This window comes from Astatotilapia calliptera, chromosome 15, assembly GCF_900246225.1.
Source record: "Astatotilapia calliptera chromosome 15, fAstCal1.2, whole genome shotgun sequence".
NCBI lineage: Eukaryota > Metazoa > Chordata > Actinopteri > Cichliformes > Cichlidae > Astatotilapia > Astatotilapia calliptera.
The window spans coordinates 4,517,913-4,532,751 of record NC_039316.1 but is presented as its reverse complement, the minus strand read 5'-3'; the positions used below and the strand labels follow the sequence as shown (position 1 = coordinate 4,532,751).

Sequence of the window (14,839 nt, the reverse complement as noted above, 5' to 3'; positions counted from 1 at the left end):
ATATGCAGTGACTCAGGGTATGCATTCTTCTACTAATGTTAGATAAAAGGTTAGGGGGTAATTAGGACAGATGATTTGGATCTAAAAGTAAACTATGAAGGAATTATGATCAGTGCATGTTTATCTTAGATGAGGGTGTGTGTTAATAAACTGTACAGTGTGTTTGACTGGTTTACATTTTGATTAAAGGTCGGTTGTAGATCAAGTAAAAGCAGATCTGCTTATTGCTCTAGAAGTGTGGCATTTAAGTTAAACATAAGGGTTCCTGCAGGTTTTTATGTTGGCATGTACTGATCCCCTGTTTCCTGTGTGTGGGGGTGTGGGGTGTGTGTGTGTGTGTGTGTGTGGGGGGGGGGGGGTTCTTACTGACACCTAGTGTTAAATAATGAGACAGCTATAATAGCAGGGCAAGGACAGTAGTGCTGCTCCATACTGCAAATCTGATGTTAAGTAAATACAGGGCCAGCATTGCAGATACCAGTACCAGTACAGATACAGATGCTGATAAGTATAACCGAGAAAGGCAGCTTAAGTGGGGGAGAGTGTGTGTCAGTGTGTGTCACTATTTATGAGCTGAGTCATCATCAATTTGTTAACTTCTTAACACATTTTAATAACTACTAAATCACTGTGGTGCTTTTTACTTTGCATAGTACTCAGTTAACACAGTAAAACACATCTTTCAGCTTTTGAAACTGTATTTTGAAACTGTTTTTGGAGACCCTGAATGTACATATGTCTGTCTCTAAAGCACTTTGCGTCAGCTTCTGTTGTTTAAATGTGCTGTAGGCTATAACTAGAATAAACGTGATGTTTGAACAGAAAAAGTTTTAGACATTTTTCATAGTGCAACAAAGTATCAATCCTATCCGGTTGTTCAGTCTAACGTCACTAGCCGTGTCTGGGTCTAAACTCCGCTGCAGGTCCATATATCAAACGATCACTATGGCATTACTGAGAGTTGAAAAACTGTCTAAAGTCTTTCATCTTTAATAAAATGATCAGCGTTCTGCTCTACCAGGTGTAACAATTGAGTTTAACATCCAGGCATCCATGAAAACCGAATTTATGACATTTAACGGAGTTAGAAGTTAGCAAGGAGTTAGCTCGCTAGCTTCTATCTAAATACAATATAGCATGTCCTGACTGCGGGGTTTTGGAAACAAATTAAAACGTGCAGCTCTGCTATCACTTCCAGCATAAATGAAGACAGAAAACTAAACAGCAGTGACGTTTGTAGGGTTACTGAAGTTGGGCTAGCTGGTATATAATGATGTGCTACGTGACCGCTAGCGACACAGCTATGTTAGCATAATATAAACAAGCTAACTTTTTTTCCACTCGATAAAAGTTAATGTGAGTGTTCTCGGTGGTCAGGAACAAATGTAATCGCATGGCAGGATGCTGTAAAAGGACCAAACTTCAGCCAGGAGAACAACTGAGATAATCCATCCACAATACGAGGTTAGTCATTCATATACTGCTGCATGGGCTGGGCTGTAGTTACATCCTAGGGTTTTAAAAACTGAGCTTAAATAAATGATTAGCGGTAATAAAAGCCGAGGGAGGTCAACAGTGATCACTGACTGTTTTAGGAGCTTTTTGAGATCAAATAGAAGAAAATACATAACATTAAACATGTTAACAACACAAAAGCCATATTAAACGCACACTACTTTAGACCCGGAAGTAGGATTCGTGGCGTCATCACTGAACAACCGGATTGTGCTAGTATTGATCCAATACAAATACCGATACCAGGGTTGGTATCGATACTATCAATATTTGGATCAGGCTCACCTCAACAGGGCAGGGCAAGGACACATAGGCCAACAATAACAAACTCATGCTGTTTGAAGCCACTTAAGGATTTTAACAAACCACAAGAGCTCCAGCTATAAAAAGAAAGACAACCTGCAACTTTCAACTCCTGACTGGCACTTTCAACATCTGCTTTGCTCACACATCAATTTATACATTTTATTTTCTTCCCTTTTCCTAGATTGGGAATAAATAGCACTGATTAGTGTGTTTGTCTGGGCCCTGGCTTGTTTTGAGGATGTTTCCTGAGAGCCCGAGTCATGTGTGCGAGCTAAGTACAGAACGAAATGAAAACGATGCGTGAGAAAAGCAGTCAGCATGCAGTGGCATGTTCTGCTTTTTTCCCTTTTTTTTTTAATCAGGGAGGAAACAGGAACTGATGTCACCGGGTCACAAACAGGATGCTGTGATTATAACACAATGAAAATGCCTGACTGTGTTATGGACACCGAGAGGCCAAAGAGCAGAGCCTTAGCATGTGCGATGGAGTGTGGATGAGAGAGCGCTCTTGCTCGTAGGTGTGAGTGTGGGGACGGTGGGAAGCGCTATCAGGCTGGGTCAGGTAACAGATGACCACAGCGCGAGAGGCCTTTAACTGGGTGATTCATCACTGTGATAGCACGTATGTTTTTTCCGAGCATGTGCGGAAGCTCCCCTTTCCAAACTCTTTTCTTTTTTTCCTTTTTTTTAATGAACACACCCTAGCTGAGGATGAGGATGCCTAGGTCAACGGGCTGACAGGATGAGTGTGTGTGGATGAGTGTGTGTGTGAGGGAAAAACCATCCAGATTCTCTGCTGAGTGTTGATTGCTGCTGATTAGGGGGGTGTTGACTGTTGCAGCATTTGTGTTAATTGGAGTCAGGAGAGATTCTGATAATGTGCATGACACACACACACACACACACACACACAGAGAGAAAGAGAGCGAGAGAGAAAGGAAAAAAGAGAAAATAAAAAAAAAAATAATAAAAACACTGATCCTTAAGCGCTCTTCCAAACTGTATGGAACAGTGGCTATTTTCCAAATAGATGAGGATGGTAAATGATAGCAAGACGAAGAAGAGTACTCTGATAAAGATCTCTATTTTAGAAAAGTTGACTTATTTATTTATGTGGAATCCTCACAGATCCGCTGGCTTCCATCTGGTTTCACCCTCCTCTCTGCTGGTGCCAGGTCCTCTCTCCAGCTTTGTTTGCAGAGGAGTGGGTGGTACGGAACCGGGCATTGAAATATTGCTCTTAACCCTGAAGGGGAGGAAGAGCAGTTGGGGAGCCTGCAAGTGCCTGAGTGTATTTTTTATGGGAGGAGGTCTCTGTGGGTCGTGCGCACAGGCTGAGAGGCTTGGCATATGCTGCTGTTTTTATGGCACTGCAGACTCACACCGCGCTCCCCCACGGCATCTGCTTGGACGGCTGCGCGTGTGTGCACGTTTGCGTGCACGAGCTTTATGAGGAGGGAGGGGTGAGAGAGAGAAGAGTAGTGGTGGTGGGGAGGCATTCCCCCTTTTGCCCCGCACCGGGCTTTGTTTCACCATTTCCAGCTTGAGGGGGTGGTATCCGTGGAAACGGATTTGAATTTCAAGCCAATTTAGGGCTGGAGAGAGAGAAACAAGGGGGTGGGTGGGTGGCTGAGTGAGTGGGGCCAGAGCCAACAGCATTTCCAGGAATTACTCGAGGTAGACATACTACATTCAAGGACCTTCATTTACCAAATGTCCAAAACATTATATGTGATGTTGTGTTACTGCAGGAGAGCAGTTAGCACTGATTAAACCAATGCTGTTGGCTGAAATGAAGCTAAACAGATATAAATAAATACTAGACACACACGGTCAATAATGTAAAAGAAAAAAAAAAGGCCTCATAAATAATTTCTTTCCAGAAATTTTCACAGAATTTTTTATTCTACAGAAGTTTGGTCCTTATAAATATGCATTATATACAAAATAACATTATAAAACATATAAAGAGCAGTGTGTCATATTTAAATTAAAACTCTGGAAATACTCATTTAAAAAAAATTACATTATTGGTTCTGTACTTTTGAAATTCATTATAGGCAGGCAGTGGTGTGACAGTCTTTTTCTTCTCGTTTTGAGTCTCTTGTTTTCAGTTGCATTAAAAAGAACAAAAAAAAAAAAACCCAACACCTTTTTTCTATGCGCAAACTTTTCCCTTTCTCTTGGATCGTGCTGGCACTGCACTGACTGTTGTGCTCCTGTGGTTTTCTCTTCAAATCTCTGTTGATTTTCAAAGTATTTTTTTCCCCCATTGTTTTTGTTTATTTATTTTGGTAGTGCAAATCGATCCAAGGATAGACAGGGGCACACAACTGAGCATTCAAACCCCGTTTTTTAAGGCTTCTAGTGAATTTGGGCTGCATACGATCTTCACCCTTGCGCATGACGTGTCCACCCCCCCCCCAAATTTCTTTTTTCCACGTGATTGACGGCTGAAGATTAGTTTCAGACATTCAGAACTCAGCAGTGGTGAGGTTGGATTGTGACACGGGGTGAGTTCACTCGTCTAGACCCTGAGTCTTGCATAGCAGGCGAAGCTGGCTGGAAAGAAGGAGAAAGGTGGGGGGGGCGGATTTGGAGTGGTCAAATCTTTAGGCACCTTTTCTTTTTTACTGATTGGTTGGCTGTCAAAGTCATCATGATTATCACACAAGGCCAGGTTAGATACACAGGGCGACAATCCACCCTTTATCTCTCTCTCTTTTTTTTTACTGTCCAGGATGGCCAAGGTTAGAAGTTTAATAATTTCACTGATGCTGTCGTCACACCTCGTGCAGTCAGTCTATTTTTTTGCCAGTCCAGTTAACCATTGTCGCGACTGAGAGAGGTCCTTCACTGTACATGTGTTGCATACAAACACTCGGTCAAAGTTTTTCAATTCTGTCCTTTTTTTTGTTGTTTTTGTTTTTCTTTCCTTTTTGCAGAGCAGACTTTTCTGCCCTCTCCAGTTCTCAAGTGTTCCAGAGCAGCAGTGAACATCTAAAATGATCTCCAGTCTCTTCTCAGCATTTGTAAACAATCCAGAATATTACATTCTGCCTTGATTGTGTCTCCCCCCCTCGTTCCCTTGCCTTCTGACACTCACAGTTTATACCTGTGGGATAAAAGAGAGAAAAAAATGGAGTTACACCAAATAATTTGAACAACATAAAAACAGCAAATTAAAAACAGTTTCCAAGCACTCCTTTAGCTCAAACGCACCGGTATCACTGTTATGTTTTGCTTGGAAGTAAACATCCTAAAAATTCCACTAAAAGCCACAGCACTAAAACATAGCACCTTTGAGACTGAGCAGAGCCAAACATGTGTGAGAAATCATTATAGGTTCTCACTTTAGGTCTTCATATGGCCAAGATAAAGTGTAGCTAGCATAATTTATAGAAACCAATAATGCACGTGATTGCGTTTCCCCCCCAGCTTAGGTCAGAATACCAAAAAAAACAGGGAAAAACAGCAAGTCTCATCTTCTCCTATGAATGTTGGTGTACTAGTGAGGAATCGTGCACTTGAGACAACCTAATGGATGTCAAATAGAGGATCTAAGGCAATGCTGATGAAGACGTGATTTTATTTCATTTCATTTATTTATTTATTTGCCTTACCTCAGTCGCTATGACGCATTCCTTCCTCTCTTCCGCTATAACAAATACCGACTGGTACATGGAGTCTCTCGAGGAGCATATTGTAGATATTCTACACTCTGGCTTTTCGCTGCAAAACACAAATCACACTTTGTGTTAATGCAAACTAGAAGCACATGGCAGAACTATGCGTTAGGTGTATACACATGCGGCGAAGCAGCAAAGAAGAGTACATAGCTAAGCACTTGTTCAATATAAACTCTGTGGATGAAGAGCAATGTATGGTCGGGGGCCCACTGTTGGGTGCAAATGAGGATTACATGACAGAGGCTTCTCATACATAACAGTCATTTCTACTCAGCAGAGCCCTGTATATATACACACTATCTATGTGAGTGGAATAAATAGTTCTTTAACAGACATTATCGCAGCCAAGACGAGAGTATAAAGACATGCAAAGATGTTTTCTCTTACCTGTACACTCTACTCAAAGGCATTTTATCATCTAAACCCTTGTCATAAATAAGACTTTTATCCTCTTGTGACTTTTCGTCCTTGAACTCCTTTGATTTCGAGTTGTAAGGGTCCAAGTGATAGTTTTTATGAATAAAGTTTGATTTCTCTGAGTCACAGTCTACTTCCAGGCTGATTTTCTGGTTGGTGTTTTTGAGCTGGGACACTGGGATCAGGTTATCCCTCTGACTGCTGGACAAGTTGTTCATAGTCTCTGATTCTCTTCGCTGCCTCTGGGCTTGCCTGTGGATGTGCCTCAAGGCCAAGACCACCATGCACAGCACCACCAGTAGTGCCACCAGCCCAACAGCCAGAGAAACCGCCGCCCACTGGAAACCATCTTTGTTCTCTCCGGTGGTCACAGGAGAGGTGACGGCGAAATATTCGCATTGGGGTCCAGTGAATCCAGCGGGGCAGCTGCAAGTTGCTGGAGACTTGCCCGGCCCACCTCCCCCACTGCAAGTACCCCCATTGAGGCAGGCCCGAAGGGAACACTCGTTCAGGATCCGGTCGCAGTTTCGCCCTCCGTAGCCGGCAGGACAGATGCAGGTGTAGTCGTTGATTCGGTCCTGGCAGGTGCCTCCATTAAGGCAGGGGTTTCCAGCACACTCGTTGATGTTGATTTCGCAGCGCTGGCCGGTAAACCCTGCGCGGCAGCTGCACACACGGATGCCACCATGGAGCTGACACAGACCTCCTATGAAAAAAAGAGAAAGCGGATGTAGATCATAAGCATCAACGAATACAGGTTCGGAGGAAACTCAGAAGCTACCATTAGCAAACAGAGTGAGAGACGTTTCGACACTGAGGCGTTTCAAAATCAAAGACAGAGAACACAATCTCCGTAATCCCTCCCGCGAGGCTGCTTGAGTTCACACATTTCCACTGAATCCACAGTGTGACCGCAGTGCTGCATATTGTTCTCCCAGCGCAGAACAATCCCAGAGCCCTCTGTGTTTACATGAGGACAGAAATTGAACTGCGCTGGCTATTTGTCCCCTTTCATCAACAACCACAGCAAGCTGTGGTGACATTTACAAGCTGCTGCTCGAAGCTGCTGAGTGTTTACATGGAGGACAATAGACACCAAGTTCCCACCAATTCCTGTTGTTCCAGTGGCAGGAATTGGAGTGGGGGGGGAAAGGGAAGTTCAGAAAAAAGGGGGGGGGGGGGCAAAGAGGAAAGGAAGACTGTACCATTAGCGCAGGGAAGCGACGTGCACTTGTCCACTTTCTTCTCGCAGTTGAGCCCGGTGTAGCCTCTGGGACACTCACACATGTAGCTGCGCCCGTTGTCCTTTTCCTTACATTTCCCCTTGTGGAAGCAGGGAGAGTCGGCACAGGTCAGCAGGCTGTGCTCACAGTGGGAACCCTCAAAGCCCTGGGGACAGGTGCACATGTAGCCACTCTCCAGATTCTTGAGAAATGGAAATAAAAACAAGTCAGTGAGTAAGTATGATCAGCAGTGAATGTTGAAACCTAAAGGTGGGCATGCACCGCTCAGTTTCCTACTTACTGTGCATGTCCCCCCATTCCTGCAGGGGTTGCTGTCACACTCCTTCATCTCCAGCTCACATTTGACCCCCGTGAAGCCTGGCAAGCATGTACACGTATAGCTTCCCTGGCCAGTGTTCATGCAAGTGGCGCCATTCAAGCAGGGATGGTGATGGGTGCAGAAGTTCAGGTCTGGATTGGGGGAGAGAGGAGAAGAGTGTTTGTTTACAGGGTGTCTGCAGGAGACACACACACACAACCAATCTACCCCCGGATGTGTAGAAAGCTATGAATAGAACACTTCAGAGGAAACCTAATTTACTAATGCTTTCAAGTTAATTCAAATGAAAACAGGGTGCAAGTAATATGAGAGCATCTTTTTAAAAAGGAATAGCAGCAGTGAGCCAAGTTGTCTGGCGTACCTTGGTCACATAATAGGCCTCCCCAGCCCTCCTGACAGTTACACTGCCACGGCAGCTGGCAGGTACCGTGCTTGCAGGCCGGGTACTTCCTGCACTCGTCACAGAACGTGCCCTGCCAGCCATCTCTGCATCTGAAAAATTAAAACAAAAACGAAAGACATTTAAAACATTAGTCTTTGTTTTTTTTCTCATGCTAAAAGTGTTGTGATTGCAGTCTTAAGCCATCAAATAACTCAGATTAAATATCCCTGTAACAGATTAATTGGATGTTAATATTAAGAAATCGGTTAACATCAGTAACTGCGTCATACCACAGTTGGACACAATCATTAGATGATTAATTAATGCATCACAGAAATCTGAAAAAAACAAACAAACAAACAAACTTTCACTTGGCTAAAAGTGAGATCTTGTAGTAGTAAAATCTTGTTAGTTCATCGCTCATCACTCAGTGAAACTGCACTTTATTTGTACAGGTAGGTTATACAATGTATGTACAGCATGTGTAGACGTTAATGCTAAGAGTGGGGCTGGAAGCAGGGATCTTTATTGTGTTTAAAGATTACTAATTATAATATAATAATACCCAAGCAAAAATATTTTTTAAAGATTAAGATGCTTCCTAAAGGTTCCTAAGATCGTGGGACTTAAGATGCTCTTTTAAAGGTTAAAACATTTTTCTGTTACTTAGTGCGCAGAGACATGGGAGCAGCTTTACTGGTATCTAAAGGATTTAACCTTAATCTGGAATGGTTTTAGTGGTGGGAACGGTGGATTTGTGCCTAAAAAGAGGGCAAAAATAAAAAATCACAGCGAGTGGGTGAGTGTGTGTGTGTGTGAATTATCCACGCTGGTGAGTGAGATAGGGCAGTGACAAGGAGGGAACATGGGAAGCGGAGAACTCAGTGAGTGATGCTGTGAAGAGAGGGCGCGGACCGAAACGCTGACGTGAACTTCAGCCTCACTTAATGAATCATATGGAAATATTTCAGCTCATGTGGATCCTCGGATGATAAAAGTGCTTTTGTTGCGCATAAACTGGGAGGCAGCTGAGTGAAGAAGTTGAGTGAAAAACAACCCAGGCCTTCCACATGAAAGGAGCTGACGCTGTGCCCATATGTGCTCCTTTCCTAACAGCCAACACATATTTCAACACTTGCAATTATTAATACTTACACACACTCGCCAGGTTTGGTGCAGTTTCCATTCCTCTCGCTGCAACCCTCCAGACAGATAGCTACAAGCAGAAAGAAGAGAGAGAAAAAAATGAAACTTACAGTAAGGGTGCTGCTCTTTTACTGTTCTTTGCCTGTTGTCCACCTGTTCCTCCTGACACAATACATCAGGTGTGACAATTTCACATTTTCCATACTGTTAAAAATAAACCATAAGCTAAAATGTCACACAAGCCCCTTGCACTGCCATTAGGCACACAACAACCAAGGCTTTCCTTGAAATAGCCAACTGTAAGCTCTGTATATTAAAGTACACGGGGCCTTGGTGAGGCTCAACTTTCCTCAGAAGCCTCCATTTGATCTAAACCTGTCCGCCACACCCACAGCTGCCACTGGGTGGGTCGTTTGTGTGTGTGTGTGGGTGAGAGTTTGTTTGTCCTGTTTTAAGTGTACCGGTCATGACACTGATTCGCCGGGGCAACATATCAGGCGACTGACAGTAAGCGGCCGGTTTAGTCCAGAACAGATGCTCGCTCTCAATAGCAGACAGCTGTCACTATTGTTGTTTGTGGTCTGCCAGAACCATATTTGCAGCTGCCACTACCGCGCGCCCAACAATGGAAGGGGACTAAACATCGGTGGCGCGTGGCGGATAATAATGCTGCGATTAACCTTGGCGCGTGCAGTCGCCCGGGCTCCTTCTATCAATGCCCGCGCGCACCCCCTCGCGCCCTCCCCTCTCTCCTGCAGATTAAGTTACCGGGCACGCGCTTTCTGAAGGTACAGTAGTAAACAGAAATTAACAGCTCTTCCTTTAACTTACCTGGACAGAAACGGCAGGTAAATGTTCGCTAATACGCGTAGATTTAGCTTAAGTTAGCCAGCCATTTGTGTCACGTGACTACTACTACTACCACTGTGCGCAAGTGTCCACAGTGTGTGTTTCTGCATTAATGTGTTTGCTACTAAGCTCCTTCAAACTCTACACTATGGCCCCGAACGGCCGGGCTTGTTAAAATTTATGTATGGGAGCGTGTGAGCGAGAAGGCAAATTATGGCCTCTGAAAGATGCCCAATCTGTCTTTCTCATGTATATTTTCTGTAGTCAGTGGCGATTGATGTGTGTGTAATTGCAACACGTGAGCCCATCTGGTTAGAATTTGGCGCCACAGTCAAAATAGCACATGCCAATTTCTCTTTCGCCGCCAAGTGACATGGATGACAGATCCGCTGTCACCCGTGTGGCCACATATCCAGCACATGGTAACTATTACTCTCACGGTGCCTCCTTCCAATCTACTCTTTGATTAATTTGTTTTGGTGAAAGGGGGCCCTTGGTATTGTGGAGCCAAATGGCATCGAGCCTCCTCATAGGCTCATTCAGAACTTTCCAAATCTTGGGAGTGCTGGTGCACGATCTGGCCAAGTGGGTTTGCACAAGTATAATGTGCCTGTTGTCGTGCTAAGCCTGCCCCCGCCAAGAAAACCCATATTCAATGAGTACCCACAAACCCACCAATTGCACGTCAGAATTACATGATTACAAATTATATGAAGCAAACAGCTATGAAAAATGCATTCCACACCAAAATTGCCTATCAGACTTGCCAGATATCATGAGGTCATGTCTAGTTATAGCACTCAAACATCCTGTGGCCTTGAGGATGATGACCTATGGGTTACACAACTCACATACTAGCAACAGCTGATATCAAACTTATGCATTTCTCTCTATAGGCAGAAACCATTATAACGATTATGAAGAGCAAAGGACGATGTACAGAAACAGATTCATCAGAGTATTGGACAGTTAACCACTTTAAGGTAAGGCCTGTCCACCAAATCCTGCAGAACACTATCCAAAAACTCATTACAATCAGATTGAGTTGAAGCAACTACAGACTGTGATCACCAAGAATAGACTACTGATAGCAAGTGAGCCAGACAGTTGTAAAACATAAAGATTATGTAGCTGGTTGCTTACGTTCTTCGCAGTATTTCCCCTTCCAGCCGGGCAGACAGGATAGCTGTCCATCACGGGTGCAGGTGTAGTGGCCGAATCGGTCATCCCTGGGCGTGCACTTTTTGGAACAACTTTCTCCGTAGTAACTTTCATTGCAGATGAATCGGTACGAATACTTCAGCTCTGTCTGCACATTGGCCAGTGTATCCTGAGACCAGTCAGTTCCTACACCAAGTTGTCTTTGGATGGTAAAGAGGCTAATCAAAGCGTCTTGGTTGTTGGTTTCTGAAAGAAGATGAAGAAAAAGAAAAAAGAGGAGAAGGAAGAGGAAGTCAGAACTAATGGAGGAAGTTTAGAGTTTAAACCTGCCCATGTCCTGGATTGATTATGGTTTTATGTCACTTATGCATCATAAATGGCTTGTGAGGTCAAAAGTCATCCACTTTTGCTTTAATAATCTGCCCAGTGCCAAGCTGCATCCCTTATCAAATCCCATACAGCTTAGATGAAAGATAAACTCAGGTTGAAATTTCCTCTTTCTTTCCGTCAGCAAAAACATTCCCAGGCCCAGTCCCCTCTTCCAAAGGGCAGAACAGAGTAAGGTGTAAAATACAGGAAGATGTAGTCAGGGGCTTTTGGCAAGCACTGAGTATTCTCACCAAAGCCCACAGCTCTTTCCCACGCCAAAAATAAACTAGAGGAAGTTCAATTGTATTGGGTATAAGAATGAAAAAGGTGTTCTGAAGTTCATAACAAAGGCATGAATAGGCGTGAAAATTGTCTGAAATGATGAACAATTAACGGGAGGTGGAGGGGGAACACTTCAGTGACTAAACTGCATTTAATAGCCCAATTTATTTTCTGCTTTCGTGCATGTTAAGTGTGCAAAAATTGTAAACCGACTGGAGTGTGTTAAACCTACAGACAGAGCTCCCTCCTGTGGCAAAAAAGGCTGCACTTACCTACAGGTAGGTTTCCATAAGGTGAATGCCAGGCTTCAATTATTAATGAAAAGGACCCCTAAAGAGAAAACATATGCCGTTAATACATGCTACAAATACTATAGCGATTAAAAAAAGAGTGCTCGCAATTTAGACGAGAGCCTAAATCTTGCTTATTTTTGTATTTCATAGGCTCCTGCTAATTGAGAAGAGAAATTTAAATCAGACTTAAGACTGCACGAGGAAATATGTGTCACAGTGATCACGAGAGCCTTTCTGGATTTTGAAATGAACGACATGGCAGCAGTCCAATCTGTTAGTCGAAAGAGTATTACCTAATGATATGGATTAGACTAGCTGACCAATAATCGGTGCGCTCCCAAAATGCATAGCAGTTCCCCGAAATCAACATAATAGCAATCGCTGTAGTGAAACAAATAAAGTGGATGTGCTGCTCCACGCCCTTACCGGCCAGCCAAAGTTGAAGGGTATTTGAATCGGTGTAGGTAAAGTGCCACTGTCCTTGGCGCTGAAAGAGTTTGTCCCCAGCACTGGTGTCATTGTACTTCCAAAGATGCAGTCACCTGGAGAGACCACAGCCTGATAGTTCTTCAAGCAAATTCTAAAATAAGTCCTGCAGTTGGGTTTGCATGCATCTCCGTTTGCAAGCAGACCTTTGTGGTTTTTAAATTCGTGGAGATCCAGCTCAAAAACTCCGGATCCAAATACCTAAAAGAGAAGGAAATATTATTTAAGAAAACGCCGTGCAGCTACATGAAGCTTATTCTGTTATTTAAAAAAAGGAGGGGGGTAAAAATTAAACAGTCGGCTCTCCTTCTGGTTTCGCCGAGGTCTCAGGACCACCAAGGAGATGTAGATCCTCTTTCATACCTGTGATATTAACGTGGTGCTAAATGCGATGGTAAAGGTGAACCAGGCTGCCATCCTTCTTGTTTCTCCAGGGCAGCCGCGTCACCAGCCACTCACGCAGCAAAACCTTCTTATTCCGAAGTATTGACGCCGAGGTAAACAAATAGGGTATTGAAAAAAACCCTTCCACGAAACACTATAAATCCTCCACTCCCGATTAGTCCTCAATAGCTCCTTGTTGCCGTGCGTCAAAAGCGTCCAGAGGAAGCGTTTCCAATCTCCAAGTTATCCAAAGGTGAGGGAAGACCAATATCCACAGCTGTGTCCCACTCCGTCAGCAGGCGTCCTCTCCTTGCATGATATTGTACTCCACAATGGTCAACTCCTCTGTGTGCGCGCGGCTCAGACCTTGTTTTGGTGCTCAAGTCGGTGCGTCAGTGCGCCACGGACGTTCATCACTCGTCTTATTACTACTGAATGAACCCTAGTGTGTCTCCTCCCAGATATATAGACTACCACTGCGCTGCTCATTACATAAACTGCCACTCACCCAACTGGCACCGCCCACTTTACATATTCAACCCCCTTCTCTTTCCACCCCAACAATTATCCAGATTTAATACCCACTGGCAGAGAGATGACTGACCACCATGGATACCGGGCGATTATTAACAAGCCCCCAACATCTGCTGACTTATTTTTAGCGCACAATATGCGGGGCGCACATTTAGACTTTTTTTTTTTTGCACAATGAGAGGGGACAGCGCAGGAGAGCCGAAACTTCGAGAATGGAGAGCAGAAATTCAATTACTGTCCTACTCTCCTTGTACCTTCCTTAACCCCCGGTTCCACTCAATTGCACGCCTAATTAGCCCTTACTGCAGCACTGGAGCCTCGCACACTTGGGCTATCCTTCCAGGACCCTCCACTCTCTGTGGGGTCACATGTGCGCCTCCCTCGGGATGTAAGACAAACAATGAAAGCAGAAATGCGATTACAGGGGGGGAGACAAGCTTTTGAGTTGTTTTTGAGTTTTCAGAATGTTACTTTTTTTCAGACTAAACCCAGAAGCACAAGAGCCAATATCTTACAACTCCCAAACCCAAATGATCCCACTAAAACGCACGCTTGCTTTAATTTAGAAAAAGGGCCTTTGCTCAGCTCCAATAAAAAATGTATTTTACGCACATTTCGTATTATGTTTCCATTCTGTTTTTTCTCCTTTCTGAACATCTTATTCTAGTTGTGTTTAATGTTGCAGCGCGTGCGCCCCTTCATGCCCACCCAAGTATTTTTACGGTTAATGGCAGCGTGCCTCCTATTGTTGCGGCGCGTGTCCCTCTCTCGCCCTCATGCGGGTGTACAGGACTGGGGGACTTAACTATTCAGCTGTATGCAAATGAGCTCTCTCTCTCTCTCTCTCTCTCTCTCTGTGATACCCTACAAACACACACGGAGAGACTGCGCGTGGTTTCACCCGCGTGCGTAAAACTGATTTATTCTCCACGCGGCCTTTTACATCTAATAGGAATCTGAGCCCCGCATTTTCGAGATAAAATATTTGATTTGATGGCCTGAAATTGACAGCGGTGATGCGTCCAACTATTAAACTGACAAATTGTCTTATCTTAAATCCGTTTGACGCAAATAATAAATAAATAACTTCCAGGTTTACCCACTAAGGATGACGTAGACGCCAGTGTAATGCACAAAGAATGTCAATCACATAAAATTTATACATGTTATTTATTGAATTTGTATTGAAAAGACTTCCGGGGGATATTTAAAAGAAAAAGAATCCCTATTTGAATTTTTGGAACCCACTCTTTACCTCAGTTTCCCCCCTCATATCCATTGGCTGTTTTTTTGATTAATCTCATCGGTTGTATTTGTTGTTCGATCGCCCGTGTCTCTCTCATTTACCATCTGGTGGGAGACTGGCAGTCCGACGCACCGTTTTTCTATCGTCTGTTCGCGGAGGGCACGAGCCAGTTTTCTCCAACCTGTTCATCTAAATTCTGTTTGGCATCATGTGAGCG

At 43.9% G+C, this 14,839-nt stretch overlaps 1 protein-coding gene across 1 annotated transcript; it reads right to left on the bottom strand.

Moving 5' to 3' along the window:
• Positions 1 to 3,721: 3,721 nt before the first annotated feature.
• On the bottom strand, positions 3,722 to 13,260 carry dll4 (delta-like 4 (Drosophila)). Its single transcript, XM_026142949.1, has 11 exons — positions 12,822 to 13,260; positions 12,399 to 12,659; positions 11,952 to 12,009; positions 11,011 to 11,274; positions 9,028 to 9,088; positions 7,852 to 7,982; positions 7,452 to 7,621; positions 7,133 to 7,352; positions 5,898 to 6,633; positions 5,445 to 5,553; positions 3,722 to 4,936 (listed from the first exon to the last, which is right to left on the bottom strand). The coding sequence occupies exons 1-11, from the start codon at positions 12,873 to 12,875 to the stop codon at positions 4,931 to 4,933; spliced, it is 2,070 nt and encodes a 689-aa protein (XP_025998734.1). The 5' UTR covers positions 12,876 to 13,260; the 3' UTR covers positions 3,722 to 4,930.
• Positions 13,261 to 14,839: the final 1,579 nt, after the last annotated feature.